The sequence below is a fragment of the Drosophila pseudoobscura genome, chromosome 4 (genome assembly GCF_009870125.1).
Source record: "Drosophila pseudoobscura strain MV-25-SWS-2005 chromosome 4, UCI_Dpse_MV25, whole genome shotgun sequence".
NCBI classification, from domain to species: domain Eukaryota; kingdom Metazoa; phylum Arthropoda; class Insecta; order Diptera; family Drosophilidae; genus Drosophila; species Drosophila pseudoobscura.
In genome coordinates this window covers 19,670,660-19,690,054 of record NC_046681.1, presented here as the reverse complement: position 1 = coordinate 19,690,054, position 19,395 = coordinate 19,670,660, and the positions used below count along the sequence as shown (strand labels likewise).

At 43.1% G+C, this 19,395-nt stretch overlaps 1 protein-coding gene across 2 annotated transcripts in view; it reads left to right on the top strand.

Annotated features, from left to right (window-relative positions):
• ed (hemicentin protein echinoid) overlaps positions 1-19,395 on the top strand; it is a 119,577-nt gene that overhangs the window by 68,618 nt on the left and 31,564 nt on the right. For both annotated transcript variants that reach the window (XM_001356449.4, XM_015180372.2), the window contains exons 3-4: positions 2,931-3,191; positions 3,422-3,618. In XM_001356449.4, the coding sequence (XP_001356485.3) occupies positions 2,931-3,191; positions 3,422-3,618 (458 nt within the window). The remainder of the gene's footprint in view (positions 1-2,930; positions 3,192-3,421; positions 3,619-19,395) is intronic.

Sequence of the window (19,395 nt, the reverse complement as noted above, 5' to 3'; positions counted from 1 at the left end):
TAGACCGAAGAAGTGAATGCAAAGAAGCAGAAGAAGAAGAAGTGCCAGGACCTCTCAGCTGAAGCCTCATCCGTAAATGAAGAGAAGCCTTCAAGGATGAGAACCAATTTCGGGCAGACCGTCAGTCAGGCTTGACAAATGAACTCGTGAAAAGTCGTTGTAGAGGAGCCGGCGAATACCATCTTGTTTGCCAATCTAATAAACTGATGGTGACTGCTGACCAGAGACGAAAAAGAAGGAGCAGCAGGGGGAGGAGCAGCCGCAGGGGGAAGAGGAGCCGCAGGGGGAGGAGGAGGCAAGACAAGAAGCCACCGAAGCGCATTCGGGCGGGCATCAATTTTCAGTAGTTGTCCAGGACAACGATGGAGACGACGACAAAATAATCATCAGCATCATTCTATTGAGAAATTGTGAAAAATCGCAACCGAAAAAACCAGAGAGAGAGAGAGAGATAAAAAAATCGCAAAAAAAGATGTGAACGCAGAAGTGGCCTTGAAATATTAAGACATTGACAAAATGAAGCAAGGAACGCAGCCGAAACAGAAGCAGAACCAGGACGAAACGAGGACGAAGAGAAATGACTATCGGACTGAAGCCAACAGCAGAAAATTGACAAACTTGTGCCACAGCCACCAGCCATCGGCCACCAGCCATCAGCCACCAGCCACCAGCCACAGTCTCCAGGTCCCAGGTCCCAGCCTCATCCACAGCCGCCAGCTTCGTTCACAGCCTGAAGCTGAAGCTCATCCTCTGCTGCCATGCTCCCTCGTTGATGATAGATGAAAGCGAGGCAATTTCTGGAGATATTGAATATGGAACTAAAGACGTGATTTGGCTTAAAGATGTGCGTGATGATGGTTTGAGGAGAAGTCTTGTTTCATTAGGGAATGTATGAAGAACTTATAAAAGATGTTGGCAACAGAAGTCTTTGGATTGGAACCAAAGAAGGACATGCTTTCACCAGCAATTGCCTGGCATCTCCCTTTTCAAATCGATATATTAAGCGATATTTTTGATAGAAATTAACGATAATTTTATGAAGAATTCTCTTGAAGGAAACAAAGCTAAAAACTGAATGAAGAATCAACGGATACAACTTTATGGTGTTTGATGAAGTCTCTTCTTCGAAAATCGATGTCTATCCAGAGACACCTCTGCCTTAGCATTCATTGAAATCCTCTTTGAGGGTCCGCCTATATCCCAAGGAAATCTCCATAAATAGGCCATCTTTAGAAGCTGGATTCTAGAATCTTTACTGAGATCATTTCCCGTAGGCACATGTCTATTTTTATTTGATAAGTCTTAAAGTTTTTTGGGTTTAAAGTTGTTCTATGACATGCTCAAATAGTCTATGAAAATGCGTTTATCCCAATAATTCCCAATCAAATTTCCTACCAGAAATTCGCATTTTCTTGCATTCAAATGTTTCTCCATCGCTTAAGCCATTGAATCGAAAATTGTCACACACACACGCACACACACGCAAAAAATGATGAGTAAATAAATTCAATTGAAGAGTATTTCTGGCATATCCATGACATATTTCCACGTTAAATACTCGATAAATGTCTCACCATTTCCTCTCTTGTTTATTTCAAAGTTTGTTTATTTACCTAAACAAATATTCAAGCACAAAACTAACGAATCAAATTGATTCTTTGTCCCGTTCTCTACGGTTTCTAATAAAATTTCTTTTACCAAAAAAATGTTCGATTTTCCAATTATACAATTTTTGCAATTAATTTGGCTTTGGCTCTTGAGTGGAGGAGTGGAGAAGTAGAGCAATGAGTGGGTCTGTTGCAAAGCAATTACCCTGAAAAATAACTCCTCAGGAGATCTTCTAATAGTCCAGCAAATAACAATAAGCAAAATACACACACACACAGAACCTTGGAGCGAAATCTAGGTGTATTTTTGTGAAAATTACTTATTTCTACCCTCTCGAGGGAGGGTATGGTCATTGAATGAAGAGGTTTGTAAGGAAATATGAAAGGAAATATGTTCAGGTAGATATTACAGACCTTTACTTAACTTTTCGATATTTTATGATAACATTTTTTATCGATTTTTATCTATTGTTGGATAATTTAGTGAATATCAATATTTAATGGATCTTATTGTCGATTTGTCCCTTTTAATCGGTATTCAATTATGAAATTTTGTAATATATCGATAGTTTTCGATAAATAATCGACAAATAAACAAGAAACTATAGCTGCTAGAGAGAATATCTCAATCTTCGACCTTCTTTAGATCGAATTTGCATAATTCCTGAAGGCTTTTTAATTGTTCGATACTTGATAGTATCGGTAAATCGATAAATTTCGATCTCCACTATAGGAATGTATCTTCAAGTGTAACTGTAACTTCGGCTCTTGACATTCATATTTTAAATCCTGTATTCTTTGGGGTTTCTATTTACCTTTCACTTGGCTGACGCCTTCGTCTGAGGGCGTCGTTCGTCGTCTTATTGGAAAGTTGTCTAGGAAAAATATGCAAACATTTATTCGAACGTTGATTTTATTTATGTTGCCACAGAGCCCCTCGAGAGCTCCCCTCCTCTGTGTCGCCTGTTTCGTCTCTGCTCGTCAAATATTACCATTTTGTATTTATTTATATTCGGGCGAACGTTTAAAGTTTGGCCACCTGCGGGCAGCAGGAAGTGGATGCCACATCCACAGCCACTCGCAGAGGACCCTCGAGGCAGGATGCAGCGTGGGGAAATTCAATATTAGCACAATTAGTGATTGGTTACCAAAAGGGAAGAAGAGAGGAGTCAAGGGAAGTTTTCAAATAAAAAAATAAATTGATTTCTGACACAACGAACGGGGCGGGGGGGTCCCACAGAGGAGACTGATTTGCCATTGACCTTTGAACATTTAAATGTATTTCTGTACTCACATTTATTCGTTATTTTTCGCTATTTTCAGACTCGACTTTCAACCGGAGCGCGGCATCTACGATCTGCAGATCAAGAATGTCTCGTACAACCGCGACAACGGACGCTTCGAGTGCCGCATCAAGGCCAAGGGCACTGGCGCCGATGTCCATCAGGAGTTCCATAATCTAACGGTGCTAACGCCCCCACATCCGCCTGTGATCTCGCCCGGAAATATTGCCGTGGCCACCGAGGATAAGCCCATGGAGCTGACATGCAGCAGTATTGGTGGCTCCCCCGATCCCACCATCACGTGAGTGGATTTCTCATTTTTCTTTAAACGATTTTAACGATTTTTTATCGAAAAATATCTACGATTTTTATTTAGAGTATCGATATTTGATAGATCAATTATTTCGTTTCGCCAATTATTGTTTATCGATAATAAATCGATATACAAAATATGTTTTTTAGATATTTTTCGATAAATTGAACTCTTGTATTGATTTTTGTATTGAAATTTCCAACAATCTCTTTCCCCAGTTGGTATCGCGAGGGCTCCAACTCTCCCCTGCCCGCCACTGTACTGCGCGGCGGCACCAAGGATCAGCCCACGAATGCCACACTGACGGTCACCCCACGGCGGGAGGACGACGGCGCCAAGTACAAGTGTGTTGTAAGGAATCGCGCCATGAACGAGGGCAAGCGACTGGAGTCCACGGCTACACTGAATGTCAACTGTAAGTAGTCGATCTTTATTCTTCGCCTATTGAAGGGGGGATCAGATAGATGAAGCAGGAGATGAAAGAAGAGTCCCTGGGAGTTCGCTCACTTGAATTCTTGCCACATAATACCACACCCAAAGAGGCAATCAATAGTGGCTGGCCCTAATTGCAGTACCATCCCATCTAGAGTCTGCACGTTAATCCCACGCCATTCATTAATTACTCACAGAATCCACTTGAGCGGCATTAATAATTTTCCACCCGCTCGAATAAAAATATTCACATAAATTAGTGCCCAGTGCCCTGGGCCCTGTGCCCTGTTGACCCTTGTGGGAGCTCATGGGAGTGTCGGACCAGTCGGAGACCAGTCGGATGTCTGGGGCTGCCTTCGAGTTGACCTTCTCCGTTTTCCGTTCTCCGTTCGGGGATCACATTGGGGGATCGCTTAATTAGCATGTTGCACAGCAATTACAAGTGCAACAGCAGCGGCAGCAGAGCAGCCAGAACTATTTGCATAATGAAGCAGGGAATGAGCGCTGAACATTCATTTATTCAACACAAAATGGAAAATGGACAATGGGACAGCACTTAACCCTGTTGTATATCCTCTCCTAAATGCGCTGACACATTTCGTTTAAATGTGGCAATGTGGCTGTGTGCCGCATTTAGATGCAACAGCAGTCATCGCATAATCGCATATATCTTTTTTAAAAAGCCAACACAAAGCCCCGGCACATAAATTACCAATGCCTCCGACCTGACCTGCTCTGCTCTGCTCTGCTGCTGCCGCTGCAACCGACCACCGAACGCCCAAGTAATTAGAATAGAAATTTATGTGCCGCCTGCTGCCACACAGCTCTGTGCGGCCAGTGTTGTAGTTGTTGTTGCAACAAGTGGCACTGGCACTGGCACTGGCAGTGTGACCTGTTAACGTTGGGGCTATTAGGGCTAATCAAAAGGCAAATAAAGTGAAATATTGCCTACCGTCTGCCCGTCTGCCCGTCTACTGGGGGGGCAATCGACTCGCATCGAGGCCCAAGAGCCACAATCCACAATCCAAAACTTTTGCACACCTCTCCCCCCGTATAGCCCCCCTACTCTATATAGACATAGTGGCTGTAGTTCTATTGCTCTCTGGCTATCAAATGTGTAATTAATTCAAAAACAACACACACGCTGCTGCAGAGTGGTAATAGCTGTGTGGCAGTGTCAGACACTTGAGAGTGGGTTTGCCCAGAACCAGAACTGAAGCCAGAACCCACGCTAATTGCATTTTGCATGCCAAGAGAAGGCAAAAGACCAACGGGAAGGGGGGGAGAGAGATTTAAAGTTATAGTGAAATATACATAGAATATGAAAATTTGGCAATAGAGGCCAAAGATATTGATTCTGGGGAGAGGGAGAGGGGTAATGCAGGAGATATGCCTTTGAAGAAAGGATCTAAAGGGGGTTTTGGGAACAGAAGTGGCTGCAAATACGAATATAAGCGCCTCAAAGATTTCCAAAGATATTGGCTGGACTATCCAAGCAAATACTTCGATATATGAGAGGATATTTCTATAAAGAAGGCTTAGATACTTCTGGGATATTAGATTTTGAGTAAATATCAATCACATTTGAGCTCTATACAACTCCAAATAATTCCCATAAATATATTAAGAGAGAAATAATATATATTTACACATAAAAGCAGCTTAAACTCTCATTCCTGGCCCTGGTTATGGTTATGGCCATTTAAATGTGCTACCACAAAATACGAGCCAAACTCTTCACAAAACTAAAACAAAATTAATTTGTAAAACCATCAAAAACCTGTTCACCATACAAAAAAAAAGAAGAAAAATAGTTAAACGTGGGCTTCATTCATGTTTAAAACTTAATATTTTTCGAACCACTCGTTAACCAAATGAACTGCAATTCAGAATATATTTCAACAGCATTCATTAATTTATCAGCCGCCGCACACGGCACTCGACACTCTACACTCGTGCAAATTCATTAAAGCCAGCCGCCGCCAACGCTGTTTCGTTTGTGTGTTACACATGTCGTATGAGTAATATGCCCACCTAACAGACCTAAAAACATCATAAACAAGTGGGCCTGAACCGGCCGACTGCCGGCCGACCCGAACGTTAATTAGCAGCCGCCTCGCCTCGCCTCGCCCCGTCTTCGAACAGCAGGCAGGAAGGTGTACGTACAAAAACGAGTAAATTCCAATAAAATAGAGCGAAAATAGAGTATAGATGTGTGTTTTGTGTGTCGGATATATAGGTCGCTTGCGGTTTAATTAGTTGGGCCTCAGGGCCAGGAACCACAGCCACTCCCACTACCACTCCCACTCCATACTCCTACTCCTACTCCTCCGCACTTAACATATATTTGCGGCATCTGCTTTATATGTTTTAGTCAATAGTTTAGTCAAATGTTTTTAATTACGAACAAAAAATAGGCCGACCAACCGCAAAATGTCTGTTTTTCACAGATTTGTAAATTGTCAAAATGTTTATTAATTGTCAAAAAATGGGATTTATAAAAGAGCTACGTGGCTGTGCCCCCACCGCCACCAATGGAAAAAGGCAGAACAAACGAAATCCAGAGACGACAACGAAGGAAGGATATGTGAACTCCTGATTGTGGCTAAGGATTTTCCCCTTGCGGTCAACAGACCGCCCTCCAGTCGTCCTTCCACACACACCTCAAAGTCTCGTCTCAGTTACCTCCGGTTTGGTCCGGTCCGATCCGGTTCGGTTCGCTTCGGTCTACGGTTCAGTGGAGGACTCCCGGCCATAATGCGTTTTTAAGCAAGCAGAGCGAAAGACCCGGAGTCCCGGAGACCCTGGAGCGTACCCTGAGGAGTAGATCAAACAGGGATATGATGTCCTGTTCGCCTTTGGCCTGCCTTCCAGGCACTTTTGCGGTTGTTGCTGCGGGCCCAGCGACAAAGAGTCCTGTTTCCAGGACACCAGACCCTTGTCTGTTGTCTCTGAAGGAATTTTTGTGTTCCGTTGCTGTTTGTTTTTTGGAGAACATTTTCACCAACATTTGAAGAGTGAAATTAAATCACAAAACAATTTAATTGAAATCAACAGAAGGACCAGCAGCCAATCCTTTGTGCTATCCTTTTTTGGCCCCCAACTTTGATTTACGTCAAGCAATAAAAATTCACTTTTCTTTGGTCTCTGGTGGTCTGCTTTTCTCTGCCCCATTGACACCTAGAAATTAATCAGACAGAATGAGCCACGACGCGACGTTCCTTCTTGGCCTAATCTTTGGGCAATAACTCATCGGCCGAATGGCCAAATGGCCAAATGGCCGGGCAATAAATCGCAGCGCGGAAACCCGTAGGAGAAACACTGGAAAATTGTCGCGCTAATAACCCGCCGCAAAATGACAAAATGAAAATTGCCAAACGCACAAAAATCAACGATGGGCAATATTTTCCACAGACCTTGAGGCGGCTGAATGGAATCGGGGGGATAATGGGGAAATGAAAAGTCAAGTTTAATCTGGGACCCGGGCTAATGTATTGCCGTTGGAGCCCCGAAGGGTCCTGGCTGGCGCTTTTTAGGTTTCTGATGAGGCCAATCGGATCTGGATCTGTCGTTGCAAGGAAGCGGAATGAGAGAAGGAGTGGGCTCCCGGATCTGGATTCATAGAAGGAGGCAGACCTGGATCTGTCGTGGCAGCAGGTGAAACGAGAGGAGTCCTGGATCTGTCGTGGCAGAATACCTGGCGAAAAGTAGGCAAGCAACAGACAGCTGCTTTATGGCGGGGCAGGAAGGGCCCCAAGAGGTGGTTGCCATAGGAAAAGCGTCTCCGGGTTAGGGGTTAGGGGTATTTGGCTTTTGTTTTTGATTCTAAGCTGACAAGGCCGGAACACGGGGCCGGGGGCCGGGGTCGTGGCGGGGTTTTTTTTGGGGTGTTGTTTCCACTTCCGCTGCTGTCAAATCTTTGGAGCCCAGCACCCAAAACCGCTTAAGTTTTGGTTGCCGGCTTAGCGTTTTGCACAACAGAACATTTTTAGAGAAAAGTGAAAAATTCTGAGGTCAGAGAGGAGTCGAGGAAGGAGGCAGTGCAGGAGCCTATAAGAACGTGTTTGAGATGATCTTGTCAATCAATAAGGAACAAATAGATGGCCTTAAATCGAAGAACATTTCAATTAGCATTCGCTTGGATTTTGAAAATATGCATTTTATCGAATTTTTAGGGCTATCGATATATTTATCGAGATTTTAGTAAACTGGACCACAAAATATTCGTTTTTTTCTATAATTATTGTTATTAATGTTTTTATCGATATAAAGTAGAAGCAGATATCGAAAAGTAATCAAAATCATTCAGCGAAAAGACTAATAATCGATAATTTTACCGAAAAAAGTTATCAAAGTGTTATCGAAACGATTATGTTGCCTTTTTCATTGAAACATGTGAAAATTCGTTTGCCTATCGATAGATGGTCGAAACTGCCACTTCCGCACTTTCCTGAAGTTTTTATCGTTGGTTTCCCAGAGCCCTTAAACCCAGAAAAGCGGTTAAAGTAAGTTGAGAGTCTCCCTAATGAGTATTTTTATAAAAAAAAGCATAATTAAGAGAGCAAGCATCCCAGAATCCAGCCAGCCCTATCCTCCTGCCGGATCTCCTCGCCTCAAGTGCAGTTCTGGAGCATCTCTCCGCCTCCCCAAGGGTCCATCATTTTCCATAGTTTAATGTCAGGCAATTAACTTTTGTCTGGCCCCAGAGGAGGCGGAGAGTCTGACATAAAAAGCAATGGAAACGAAGTGGAGTCTGAGGAGGAGATTGGTCTGGAGTGGAGTGGAGTGGAGTCTTTAGGCCTGCTGTCACATGACCTGCCATTCAGCGATGAGATCATGCATAAAAAAGCCCTGAACAGAACAGCAAAAGGAAACCGAAGCGAAAACGAAAACCAAAGCGAAGCGGGCACGTCCTCGGCAAAAATGGAAATGGAAATGTTAAATGTAAATGTTGCTCGGGCATATGGAAACGGGAAACGACCTTGCTCTGTGTTTGGGCCTTAACACCCAAGGAATGGGAGAGTAATAGAGGGATGGGGATAGGGATAGGGATAGGCACATGGACAGAGGGCAGAGGAGATTGGTAGATTGTCACAGGCAAATAGGCGGGACAACATGAAAATCAACCAAGCAAATGCCAATACACATGCAATGAGAAGCTGGGACGAGACAGAGAGAGAAAGAGAGAGAGAGAGAGAGAGGCACTCGGATGTGGCTGTGCGGCATTCGAAGGATTCATTCGAGGCTTAACATGGCGTAAACACAAAAGCCTCTAAAGGCATCAACTGCGGCATATAAAGTGGCATTACCCAACGGAACGCCGAGACGCAGCGAGGAGATACAGGATGGGGAGTGCCAGTACTACAAGTAGTACTCTTAGAAACCAGAGAAAAATAAACGCAAACATGTCCTTTGGCAGGAAGTGGCGCAAAAACAAAAACGAACCAACGAGAGAGAGAGAGATAGAGAGAGGGAGAGAGGTTGTCGAGTGGCATCGTCGACGCATTAAATTGAAGATGATGATGATAATGCGCCAGATAACAGTGGTAGGGGGGGCGGGGGAGGACTGGGGGAACCACTAGTCTGCGGTGGTGTCCATCCATGTGGTGCAGGGGGTCATAGGTAACAAGCAACTTAATGTCTCATAAAGGGAGGAGCAGTAGCCTCCTCCTCCCCCCAAAGGTTGAGGTTCGTCTGCAACAAGCCATGAAATGGCCAGGACATTGACAGGAAAGGCAGCAAAAATGAGACCCAGAGAGCGGCAGAGTGGGAGAGCGAGTGGATAACCATCAGGGAAACAAAAAAAGATGAAACAATGAAGGAGGAAAGGACATGTGTGTGTGTGTGTGTACGCTGGGGGGAAGGTACTATTTACTTGGCATTAAGCAAACTTCAAATAAAAAGGATAACGAGCGCATTGCGAGACACGCAGGCAACACGAAATGGAAGTTGCTGCCACAACAATAACAATACCGACAGAAGAAAAGAGCAATCCAGAGACAGAGACACAGAGAAGCTGACATATCCCCAAAGTTGTGGAGTACAGAAAAAAAATGAGGGGAAAAATGAGAGGAAGGCACACGACAATTGCACACAATTTTCATTTATTGTTTGGCTACACATTTGGCCACATTATGTCGAAACGGGCGGAGCTTCCTTTCTGCCACAACGACCTTCCAGAGACAAACGGACGGAGGAAAAATCGTGCATTGGCCTGGCCTCTCTCTGCCGCAAATGGAAACGCCACGAAGAGACATCATCTGTGGGCCTACGCCGGAAAGGCCCTTTGGTATCTGTATAGCCTGTGCCCAAACCCCGTTCGAAAAATGTAAGGAATACGAATAAGGAAACCCTAAACGCCTCCGTTTTGAGATGCTTCATTACCATCTTCTCGTTTCTTTTTTTTCTGTGTCCTGTGGGTCGAAGGGAAAGGCTTTTGCGTGTTGAGGTCACTTTTAGGGTGCCTGTTTTCTTTGGAATACGAAATCGGTTTTGGGTTTGGGAATGAGATAGGGTTAAGGGTTACGGGTTACGTCTGTGGATTGGGCTTGAGTTGGGTAATGTTCCATGAATGCGGTTTCTACTTCTGGTATGCGGCAAAAGGAGAAACCAGAAACAGAAAGCCCTGAAATGTTTTCTTTGTTAAACATTTGATGCGATTGAAATAAAAGATTTACTGGGAAAAGAGAGCCAAAGAGAGAGAGAGAAAAGCATTCCTGACAAAGAAAGGAGCGTTGTGGAGGAGAAAAAGGAATCTTTGAGAGAGGTGGAGAAGAAATGAAAGTTTTGCATTATTATAAGGAAGGAAATGAGAGGGCTTCCGAGTATGAAAGGGCCTACCATTTGAGAGATATAAGAAACCTTAACAGAGCTCTAAATTTTTAGTTTCTTTCAATTTGTAACTAAATTGAAACAATGCTTCCAATGTTGCAGAACGATAAATAGTATTGGAGAACTTAAAACAAGGCTGAGAAATCATCAAATAGTGCTTGATAAAGTTTTATGTAGTGGTATAAGGCGTCAAAGTTCAAAACAGTGTTGGTAAACTTCAAACAATGTTGGTGCTGATGAAATTGCGATCTGTTAACCATTCGAAACGTTTTTGTCGAGCCACAAGCCTTCAGGCCTAAATGCAGATACAAAATTGAAGCCTTAAAGACCTATAGATAGCCGATAAATCGGCATAATGTTGATGATCAATGCTTAAATACATTCATAAATAAACGAGACCCCGAGAGGGAAATGTATGTCCAAAATATATGCGTATATCCCCCTTGCAACGATGACAGCAACTGAACAAATAGCATAAACCCTTCAAAGAGAGAAAGACATGCATTGAAAACATTTCAATTTCCATAAACCGTAACCCATTCACCGAGGGGTTTCTGTTCGATGATATGCGAAACGACCGAAAACAAACTTTTGGATTGTTAGTCATGATGGTAGCCCCATCCCCCCCCCCCCCCCCCACCCCCCACTCCACCATATATATATATCTGACTCTCTTTCTCCATTGTTTTTGTTGTTGTTGATGATGATGGTGATGATGATGATGTGGATGGGAATGCGAGGGTTGTGTGGGCTGTGGATGATGTCAACAGTGCAAACAGCACGCGTCGCTTGTCATCGCTGGAGAGAACGAGAGATACGACGGCCGACCGAAAGACGTGTGTGTGTGCAGCCGACAGGCGGACAATGATTCGGCATTGTTTCAATGAAACCAAACTCCGACATGTCACACATCATGGATGTATGGTCGATGATCATTGTGTATCTGCTGCTAATTAAAGTAAATTTTGCGATTCAATGCAACACAGGACACATCCCCAGCGAAAGGACAACAGACGACCAGCAATAACCCTAGCACACATCTCACAGATACTCTGGCACGCACACACACGCGCGTAAACATGTCAATAATATTCAAAATTGAAATGTCAAAATGCTAATTTTGCAACATTTGTTTGACTTTTGTTTGTAGCAGCGGCAGAGCAGAAGCAGAGGAGCGACTGTCTCTCAACCAGTCTCCCTCCAGTACTCCCTGTCTCCCTCTCCCCCTCTCTCCTACTCTGTGAGTTGCTGAATGCAATGCAATTTGCGCAATGTGTGCAAATTTGCACAAGCCGCACATTGCACACATTTTTCGTATTTACAAAAATTTTTGGAGTGCCAAAATTTGACTTTTTCGCCCCCAAAAAGGAAGAGGCAGCCATGGAATTTTTACAGCCACTGCAGCTGCAGCTGCAGCAGCAGCACGAATCCAAATATTTTTCCACTGACTGCCTAATGAATTGTGGGGCGAACCAGAGCACTCGAACGAAGCGAAACGAATCGAAACAGGCTGTCAAAATGATCAGCTTGCAAATTGTTGCAAGCATCCCAGAAAAGGATGGGATTAGGGGTAGAATTCGTATCGTGTTATACCCTATATCTGTAGGCATACCCTGACATATTCAAAGAGATAACCTGCTTCATTCAATACCCGGATATCATTCAGGAAGAGCGTTCTTCTGATCTGATTGCCTACCTCCCTACATTGGAGATCATCCCCTGTAGTCTTCAGGGTTATCACAATCATAAGAGTATACTGTAGAGCATCTACAAAACATGCAATGAAAACACCAGCATTCCTGAGAGACCTACCCCCATACATGGTTGAGGGGGAAACAGCCTCCTCCAAAGTGCATCCCCTGCCACATTCATTGAGAGACATCTCTCTCCTCTTGGCCACCCCATGTCCCCTATATCATGCACAGGACACTCATTCAAAGGGACAACGACAAGCATTATGCACAACTCATTTCACAGTACGAGCAGGCGGCTCTTGTCCCCCTCCCTTCGTCGGGAGTGTAGATGCTTTTGGGATGCATGAATCTGTTTCCGCTCAGCACTGGAATGGAATGTGGCGTCATTTGGTTGTCGTTCGTCGTTCGTCGCTCTTCGTCCTGTGCCCCACACTTGACTGCCACTCAGATATGTTCATTATTGCATTTTCGGTCAGAGCCAAAGTTGATTTCGGTTTTCGGTAGAAGCGACAGAAATCAGTTTAGTGCGAGAGAAGTGCAGGAAAAAGAAGTGACTTTCTTCAGAGGTGGCAGAAAAATATACTAAAATTTGATATAAAACAAAATGAGAAAAGGAAAGGCAAAAAAGATAGGAAAGATACAAAAAATATCAAAAATATGGGAGGACATTAAAGAGATGTTGGAATATTGGAGGAGAACCAAAGACTGCGAAAAAAAGTCGTTTAGAAGAGTCCGAAAATAAGGAATCCTTGGAAAAAATTTAAATAAATCAGAAGAGTAGCCCCCAAAATATTATAGAATTTACCGAACAAAATATACCCATAAGTCAGTCCGTAAAATAAATACATTAAAAAATTGTAAACTCCAGTAGGAGAAATCCCTGAAATGTAGAGAGGATCTAGAAATTTGCACAGTACTCTTTCTCTCTAAGCCATAGAGTTCTCATATAACCTCATATTCCTCATGTAAAACCCCCCTGTTAAACCTTTCTAAGCCATAACCACACATCTAAAGGATTGAAACCGACAGGGAAAAACTTTTCTGCCGTAGAAAAAAAATGTGCAACAAACTAAATCAGAGGATTTCCGTTTCCAATTGAAAATGAAAACTATGCAGGGAAAACTCCACTCTGCTGACTACTGACTGTTTCCCCAAACAATTGTTGCAGTTGTTTGTGTGGGGTCTATTTTTTTTTTTTTTGTAACCCCCACCCGATCCCCTTTGAATCCATGGAAAACCCAGGGACTCCACCACGAAAGTTGATTCCATCAATTGCATGTGCATTTTGGCCTAAAACTGACCTGCCCTTCGGTCTTGTCTTTATTTTTCGGATTTTATTCTGTGGGAATTTCGTGTAAATGAAATTCGTACAACTTGACCAAAAATATGGATTGTTTTGTGGTTTTTTGCCCGCAAGGAATTTTCCCATGAAATACGTTTTAATTACAATTCGGATAATTAAAAGTTGTTGTTTTTATTTTTAGAACACATTTTTCGTGTTTCTGTTAAACTAATTTGTGAGAAATACTGGCGGGGAAATTCTTTATTTTATTCTGCAAATTATCAAATATCAGACAATATTCTAGTTTTAGAACAACAGCCATAAATGGGGAAAAACTGCTGCCGGGAAAAGCGTGCAAAATATTTACAGACATATCAATGTCTACATGTAAATTTATTAGGTCTCGAAAACAGTTGCCACAGTTTCAGCAGTGGGGAATTTGTGTGGGGCAGCTGCTGCCGCTGCTGCTGAAAAGCATAACATTTTGGAGCTGTAAACGTTTTTGGGACACACACATGTTGCTGGGGGGCACAAAAACATAGAAATTTAGAGATGGAAACGATGCGAGATGCAAGTGGAATTTTGGATACTCTTTGGAGGGGAATTTTTGGTAGATTTTGATGTATCTTCTGAGGAAAAAAAGAGAGATATTTGTGGGTATTTTATATAAAAGAAAGGAGACAATTTGATGTGTGTCTCAGCAGAAAATATTCGTATTCGAAGAATATATGTATATCTTCCTTGAATACATCATGATTTGAGAGCCATCAAGCGCAAAAATATCTGCTCAGGAATGTACATATCTGTGGAGTTCTGGACCTTCCCATGGAGCTATTCATGGATGGATAATATGTATATTTATTAGGAGTATTTTATAAGGAACTTTCCAGCAACAAATAGATATTTTCCTTTATATTCCACAAGAGTTTGCACTGTCACATTTTTCTTGTCGCATCCTTTGAGTATTCCCTTGTAGTTCAAGGGTCATAAATCATTATTATCTTTTATAGAAAGCCACTGGCAGACTGCAGCTGCAGCTGCAACTGCAACTGCGACTCCTCTGCGAAACTAAGCCCCAAGATAACCCAATAAACCATTGGATAATACCCCGACTAAGTTAGTATGTAGAAGTGCAAGGCAATTGACAGGCAAAAGAGTGCGGTCGCGATATAAGAACCAACCAAAGAAAGAGATGGAAGAAGTGGCATAGAAAGAGGGGGAGAGGGACAAACGCGGGGGGTGTATGAAGTGTATGAAAGTATGAAAAATCTGCAAGCAAATAAAGTCCGTAAATGTGGCAGAACGGAATAAGGAAATGCTGAAAGCGCAGAAAACTATCGAATAAACTCACACTCACTTCAGGCCCTGCTGATGATGATGATATGGGGGCGGGGGGTTCCTGGGAAAAGGGAGAGGAATCGGAAGTCAGTGCTGGAAAAGGGCCGAACAAAAGCAGAGAAAAACCGCAAGAAAGAGGAGGAAAAAAATAAGAAAACCCATGAAAGATGCAAAAACGAAAAAAAAGGAAGAAAAACTACACAAAGTGCTGAACAAATGGAACAAGTTACAAAAGCTAAAATGCCAACCGAAACAACAAATAAAAGTACACAAAACAAAGAAAACTACACGGAAAAACTACAACACATGGGGGGTATCGGTGGCCCGAGAAAAAAACAACTACAGAAAGTACTTCGTGCGGGCAGTACGTTCTGGTACTGGGACTGGTACTGGTACTGGAACTGGAACTTGAACTGCCGGCAATATGAACAAGAAGAATCTTGAATATTGCACGTTACATATGTAGATACATTTCCTGCAGCAAATGGCAGATGGTTTTCCCCGCATGACTCCTGCGGAGGAACAGACAGGAGTAGGCCACATACACACACTGCAAATGCAACTGAAACAGTAACAGAAACTGAATGAAAAGAGAATGAAAAGAAATATGAATGGCAGAGGTCTTGGACTACAGAAATACCCTGGAAATAAATTGATTATTAAAACACTTAAGGGAGAGTGAGGGGATGTCTGTAGGTAGGAGTAGTAGGACTTAAAGATACCTGCTACTTTTTGGAGCCAAAGAAATATATATCCAAAATAAATATATATATCTCATATTTTTCGTATCTTTGGCTGTAAGGCTTCTTAGATTATGATGAGTTTTGGTGGACAAATGGACATTGGTGTTGTTTATAGCACCACCATTTATTATTCAAATTTTTTTTAAAATTTGGACACCACAAGTTTTGTTGTAGAAGAGAAAATAATGATCTTCTGCGTAGCCATCACATATCCAAAATCGAAGATGGATAAATATTTCACTGTTTCAAAGATACTTTCAACAATACAGATAGCTTTCAAGATCCTTTTTATAGAAAGAGATACATAGAAAAGCGTCTGAAACAGATCTTTACGACCATCTATGGGATCAATATCTGATGTATGCATAAATGAAGATCTAAGGATCGTATCCGTACAAAATCAAGGCTTCTGCTTTCCTCAATCTGTGGGATACGTCTCCACTCATACCACGCTCTCCGCATATCTTTCCTGCTACAGGGTATCCAAACAAAAAGAGAGAATGAAAGAACCGAAGCTGGAGCTGGAGAAGCGCACGTGGCATTGCCGGGAGTTAATTTAAAAATTGTATTTACATTTCGCCTGCTGCCTGGTGCCTGGTGCTTGCTGCCTTCGGCTGCTCTCCTGCCTGTGGAGGGGGTGGGGTGTGGGGTGTGGTTGCGGCTGCTGGGGCTGGGGCTGGGGCTGGAAGGTAGGGTTTTTGTTGTTGTTGGCCGGGGGCTGGGGGCTTCGGCCGTTTGCATTGTTTACAGTTAGTGCAGCTTCTACTTGACTTGCAACAACAAATAGCAGCAGCAGGAGCAAGGGGCAAGAACCATAGACCGGAGTGTGGCCGTGGAGTATCGGGAGATGGACCAGCAGCAGCAGCAGCAGCGGGAGTTGGAGTTCGAGTTGGAGCTTGAAGCAGCAGCTGACGCCGCTTGGGGGCAACCAAAATGCAGCAGCGGCAGTGGCAACAGCAGCAGCGCCGGCTTTAGCCGCTGGGCTGCCATAACAAAAACACTGTAGAACTGTGGCAGAGAATCCTGCGATGCCACACTGCCACTGCTAGAGCAACAGCAGCATTCGAATGTGTTTTTGTTGCCACTGTGTGTCGCTCCCCGAGGGTTAGCTTCTTGCCCCATTGCCAAACGATGATGAAGCGCCCTGAGTTATGCAACAGCAGCTGGCACTGCCACTGCCACCGCTCCGTGCAATCATGACACAACTGAAACCCAGAAATAAATGAAGAAAAAAGTCAGCTAAAAAACCCAACGAAACGCTAGGCACTCCATAGAAGGGAGGGGTTTTTGTGGTCAAGAAATTAAAAGAATTAAAGTTTTAGGAACATTCTTAGATAAGAAAAAAGACTTTCAAATTAATTTCACTCTCCTATTACAATCTAACAGATACAATTCATGAATTGCAATAAGAACCGCGAAAAGAAAAACAACCATATTTCACATCCAGCGAAAATTCGGGACAGCGACAACAGTATCTTGTATCTGCATCTCTGAATCTGCTGCATTTCTCTACTAAAAAACTTTTGCCCTATCTTTTGTCGTCTTGACTGAATAAAAATGCAAAGTCAAAGCAATTTGTGTAACTATTTCGAGACACCTTTCAGGGAAATTAAACTAAAAGTGAGACTGGCAGCAGGAAGCAGCAGGAAACAGCAACAGCAGCTGCAGATACAGATACATTTGTACGGCTATCTCTCTGTCTCTCTCTTTCCGCCTAAACGCAATTTCTGGCCAAGAGACATTTTCCCCCCAAAACGACAAAACGACGAAAACGAGAACGAAGTGGGAAATCTCTTGAAAATTAACTAAATATTTACAAAAGCAATGGAAATCTGCATAAAAGTGCAAGTCTTCTTGGATGCCCCCCCCCCCTCCACTGTTGCAGCAACAGAAGGAGCAGCAGCAAATTAATTTAACATAAAATTAAATGAAATGAAATGCATTTCCCAACGACAGAGAGAGAGAGACAGAGAGAGAGAGAGGAAGAGAGGAGCAGCTGTTACTGCAGGACCATCTTCCTGGAGCCAAGGACACCATTAAGTCTGCTAAAAGGAAAGTTTTTTATAGATACTCTGTTGGGTCTCTGGGGTATTTGGATTTTGAACAGAGATGAGGCAGCTGGGACACCAAACCGAGGGGCACTGCTCCATGACGCTCAAAAAAAAGTAATACTGTACTTTTGGAGGCTGAAACTCTGCACAGACCGTTCCCTATGGTACAGGCAGTAAATTGGATCATTATATTTCATACCTCTAAGAGTATCTCAATCTTCGCTCTCTCCCCAAAGAGCCTAGTCTTCCCTTTGGGTTCTGTATTTTGTGTTCTGCCTTTTTCCTGGGTCCTGGCGCCTGCTTCCCCAAATGAATTTAATTATTTAGGTCAAAAGACGGCGAGGGGCCGGTCGCCAGTCGCCAAGACAATGGCACTTCTGGTCACCAAAAAACCCAGGCCCCCACTGCCCCACTGCTCCACGCCCAGACGCAGCTGCAAGTTCTACTGCTGCCCCTCAAAGTGTGGCAGAATTGGTTTTATTATGGGGCAAGGTTATCGCTAGAATGGGGGCTACCCACCCGCCCCTTCTCCCCAACCTGCAGAACGTGCTGCTGCTGCTTTCTGGGGGAGCTGGAAAACTTTTCCTTTTATTTGCTTTATTTATTTTTGCAAGTAATTCTTTTTCTTCTGCGCCTAATTTTAGGCGGGGCAAGAGGTGACTCCTCTCTCTCTCTTTCTTTTTTGGGGGAAAGTTAAACAAAGCAGCAGTCGACTGCAATTGCTCAACGGTTCAGCATTTGCTGCTCCTCTCAATGTTGCCACCATAATCATCATCTTCAACGTTTTTCCTATTTTCCAAGTTTTAAGGGGAAAATTACGCCATTCAAAAATTTACTCTACGTTTTACGTGCATCTGTATCTGTATCTGTGTGTCTGGTGTATTTCTATGTGTATCTCTATCTGTGCGTCTGGTGTATTTGCATGCCTATCTGTGTCTGTGTGTGTGTGTGTATCTGCGAGAGGAAAAGTGTGTGTTTGGCCTCTTTTTTCATACATTTCCACGGGTTGTGCAAATCACTTGGCCTATTTAATTGTATACTCTAACCAGAAGGCCAGAAAAGGGCCTAAAGGGCTTTCAGAAAGGGCTTTCCTCGAGAAAGGAATCCTTTCTATGAATCTTTTCCATGTGCCCTACGGAAAAAATAATAGAATTATCTCAAGATTTCTTGGCTTTGATTGAATTAATGAATTATGACCAATATCAAAGACCAATGATAGCAATAATTCAACAATTGATTGAAGTATTTCCAAAAATCATACAAAAAAACATTATTTATTCATTAAACTTTTTTAAGTCTACTCTTTCCCCAAAATTTCGGTGATTTTTTGAGTCTCCTGCCTGTAAGGGTATCTGTATTATCCCTTAGATCCCTGAAAACTCCCCATGAAGTCTCTAAATTTTGGCTACCAGCCTATACAGAACTTTTGTTTGCTTCCACTTCCACTTCTGGTGCTCTTCTTTTTTGTTGCGCGTCAAGTAAATAAATAAAAAGCAAAAGTTTTCTGTTACTTTTTTTGTTGTTGTTTTGTCTATGGTAGTACCAGTTTTCGTGCCACATCTCTGGCATATTTCTGGCTCTCCTTCTGCCCCATCTCTGGCTCTGCTTCTGGCTCTCCTTCTGCCGCATCTGCTACTGTGCAAATAAAGGGAAAAGGCTAGGGGTGTGGGATGAGGAGGGGGCGGGGGGAGAATTAGAATCGGCAGCAACAAAAGCAAATGCCAACACTAATGACATCGTTTGTGGCCTCTCTTTCTCTTCTCGCATCATCAACCGAACAGAGTTTTCCCTAGATCTTCTCTTCGCCCATCATTCCAGTTC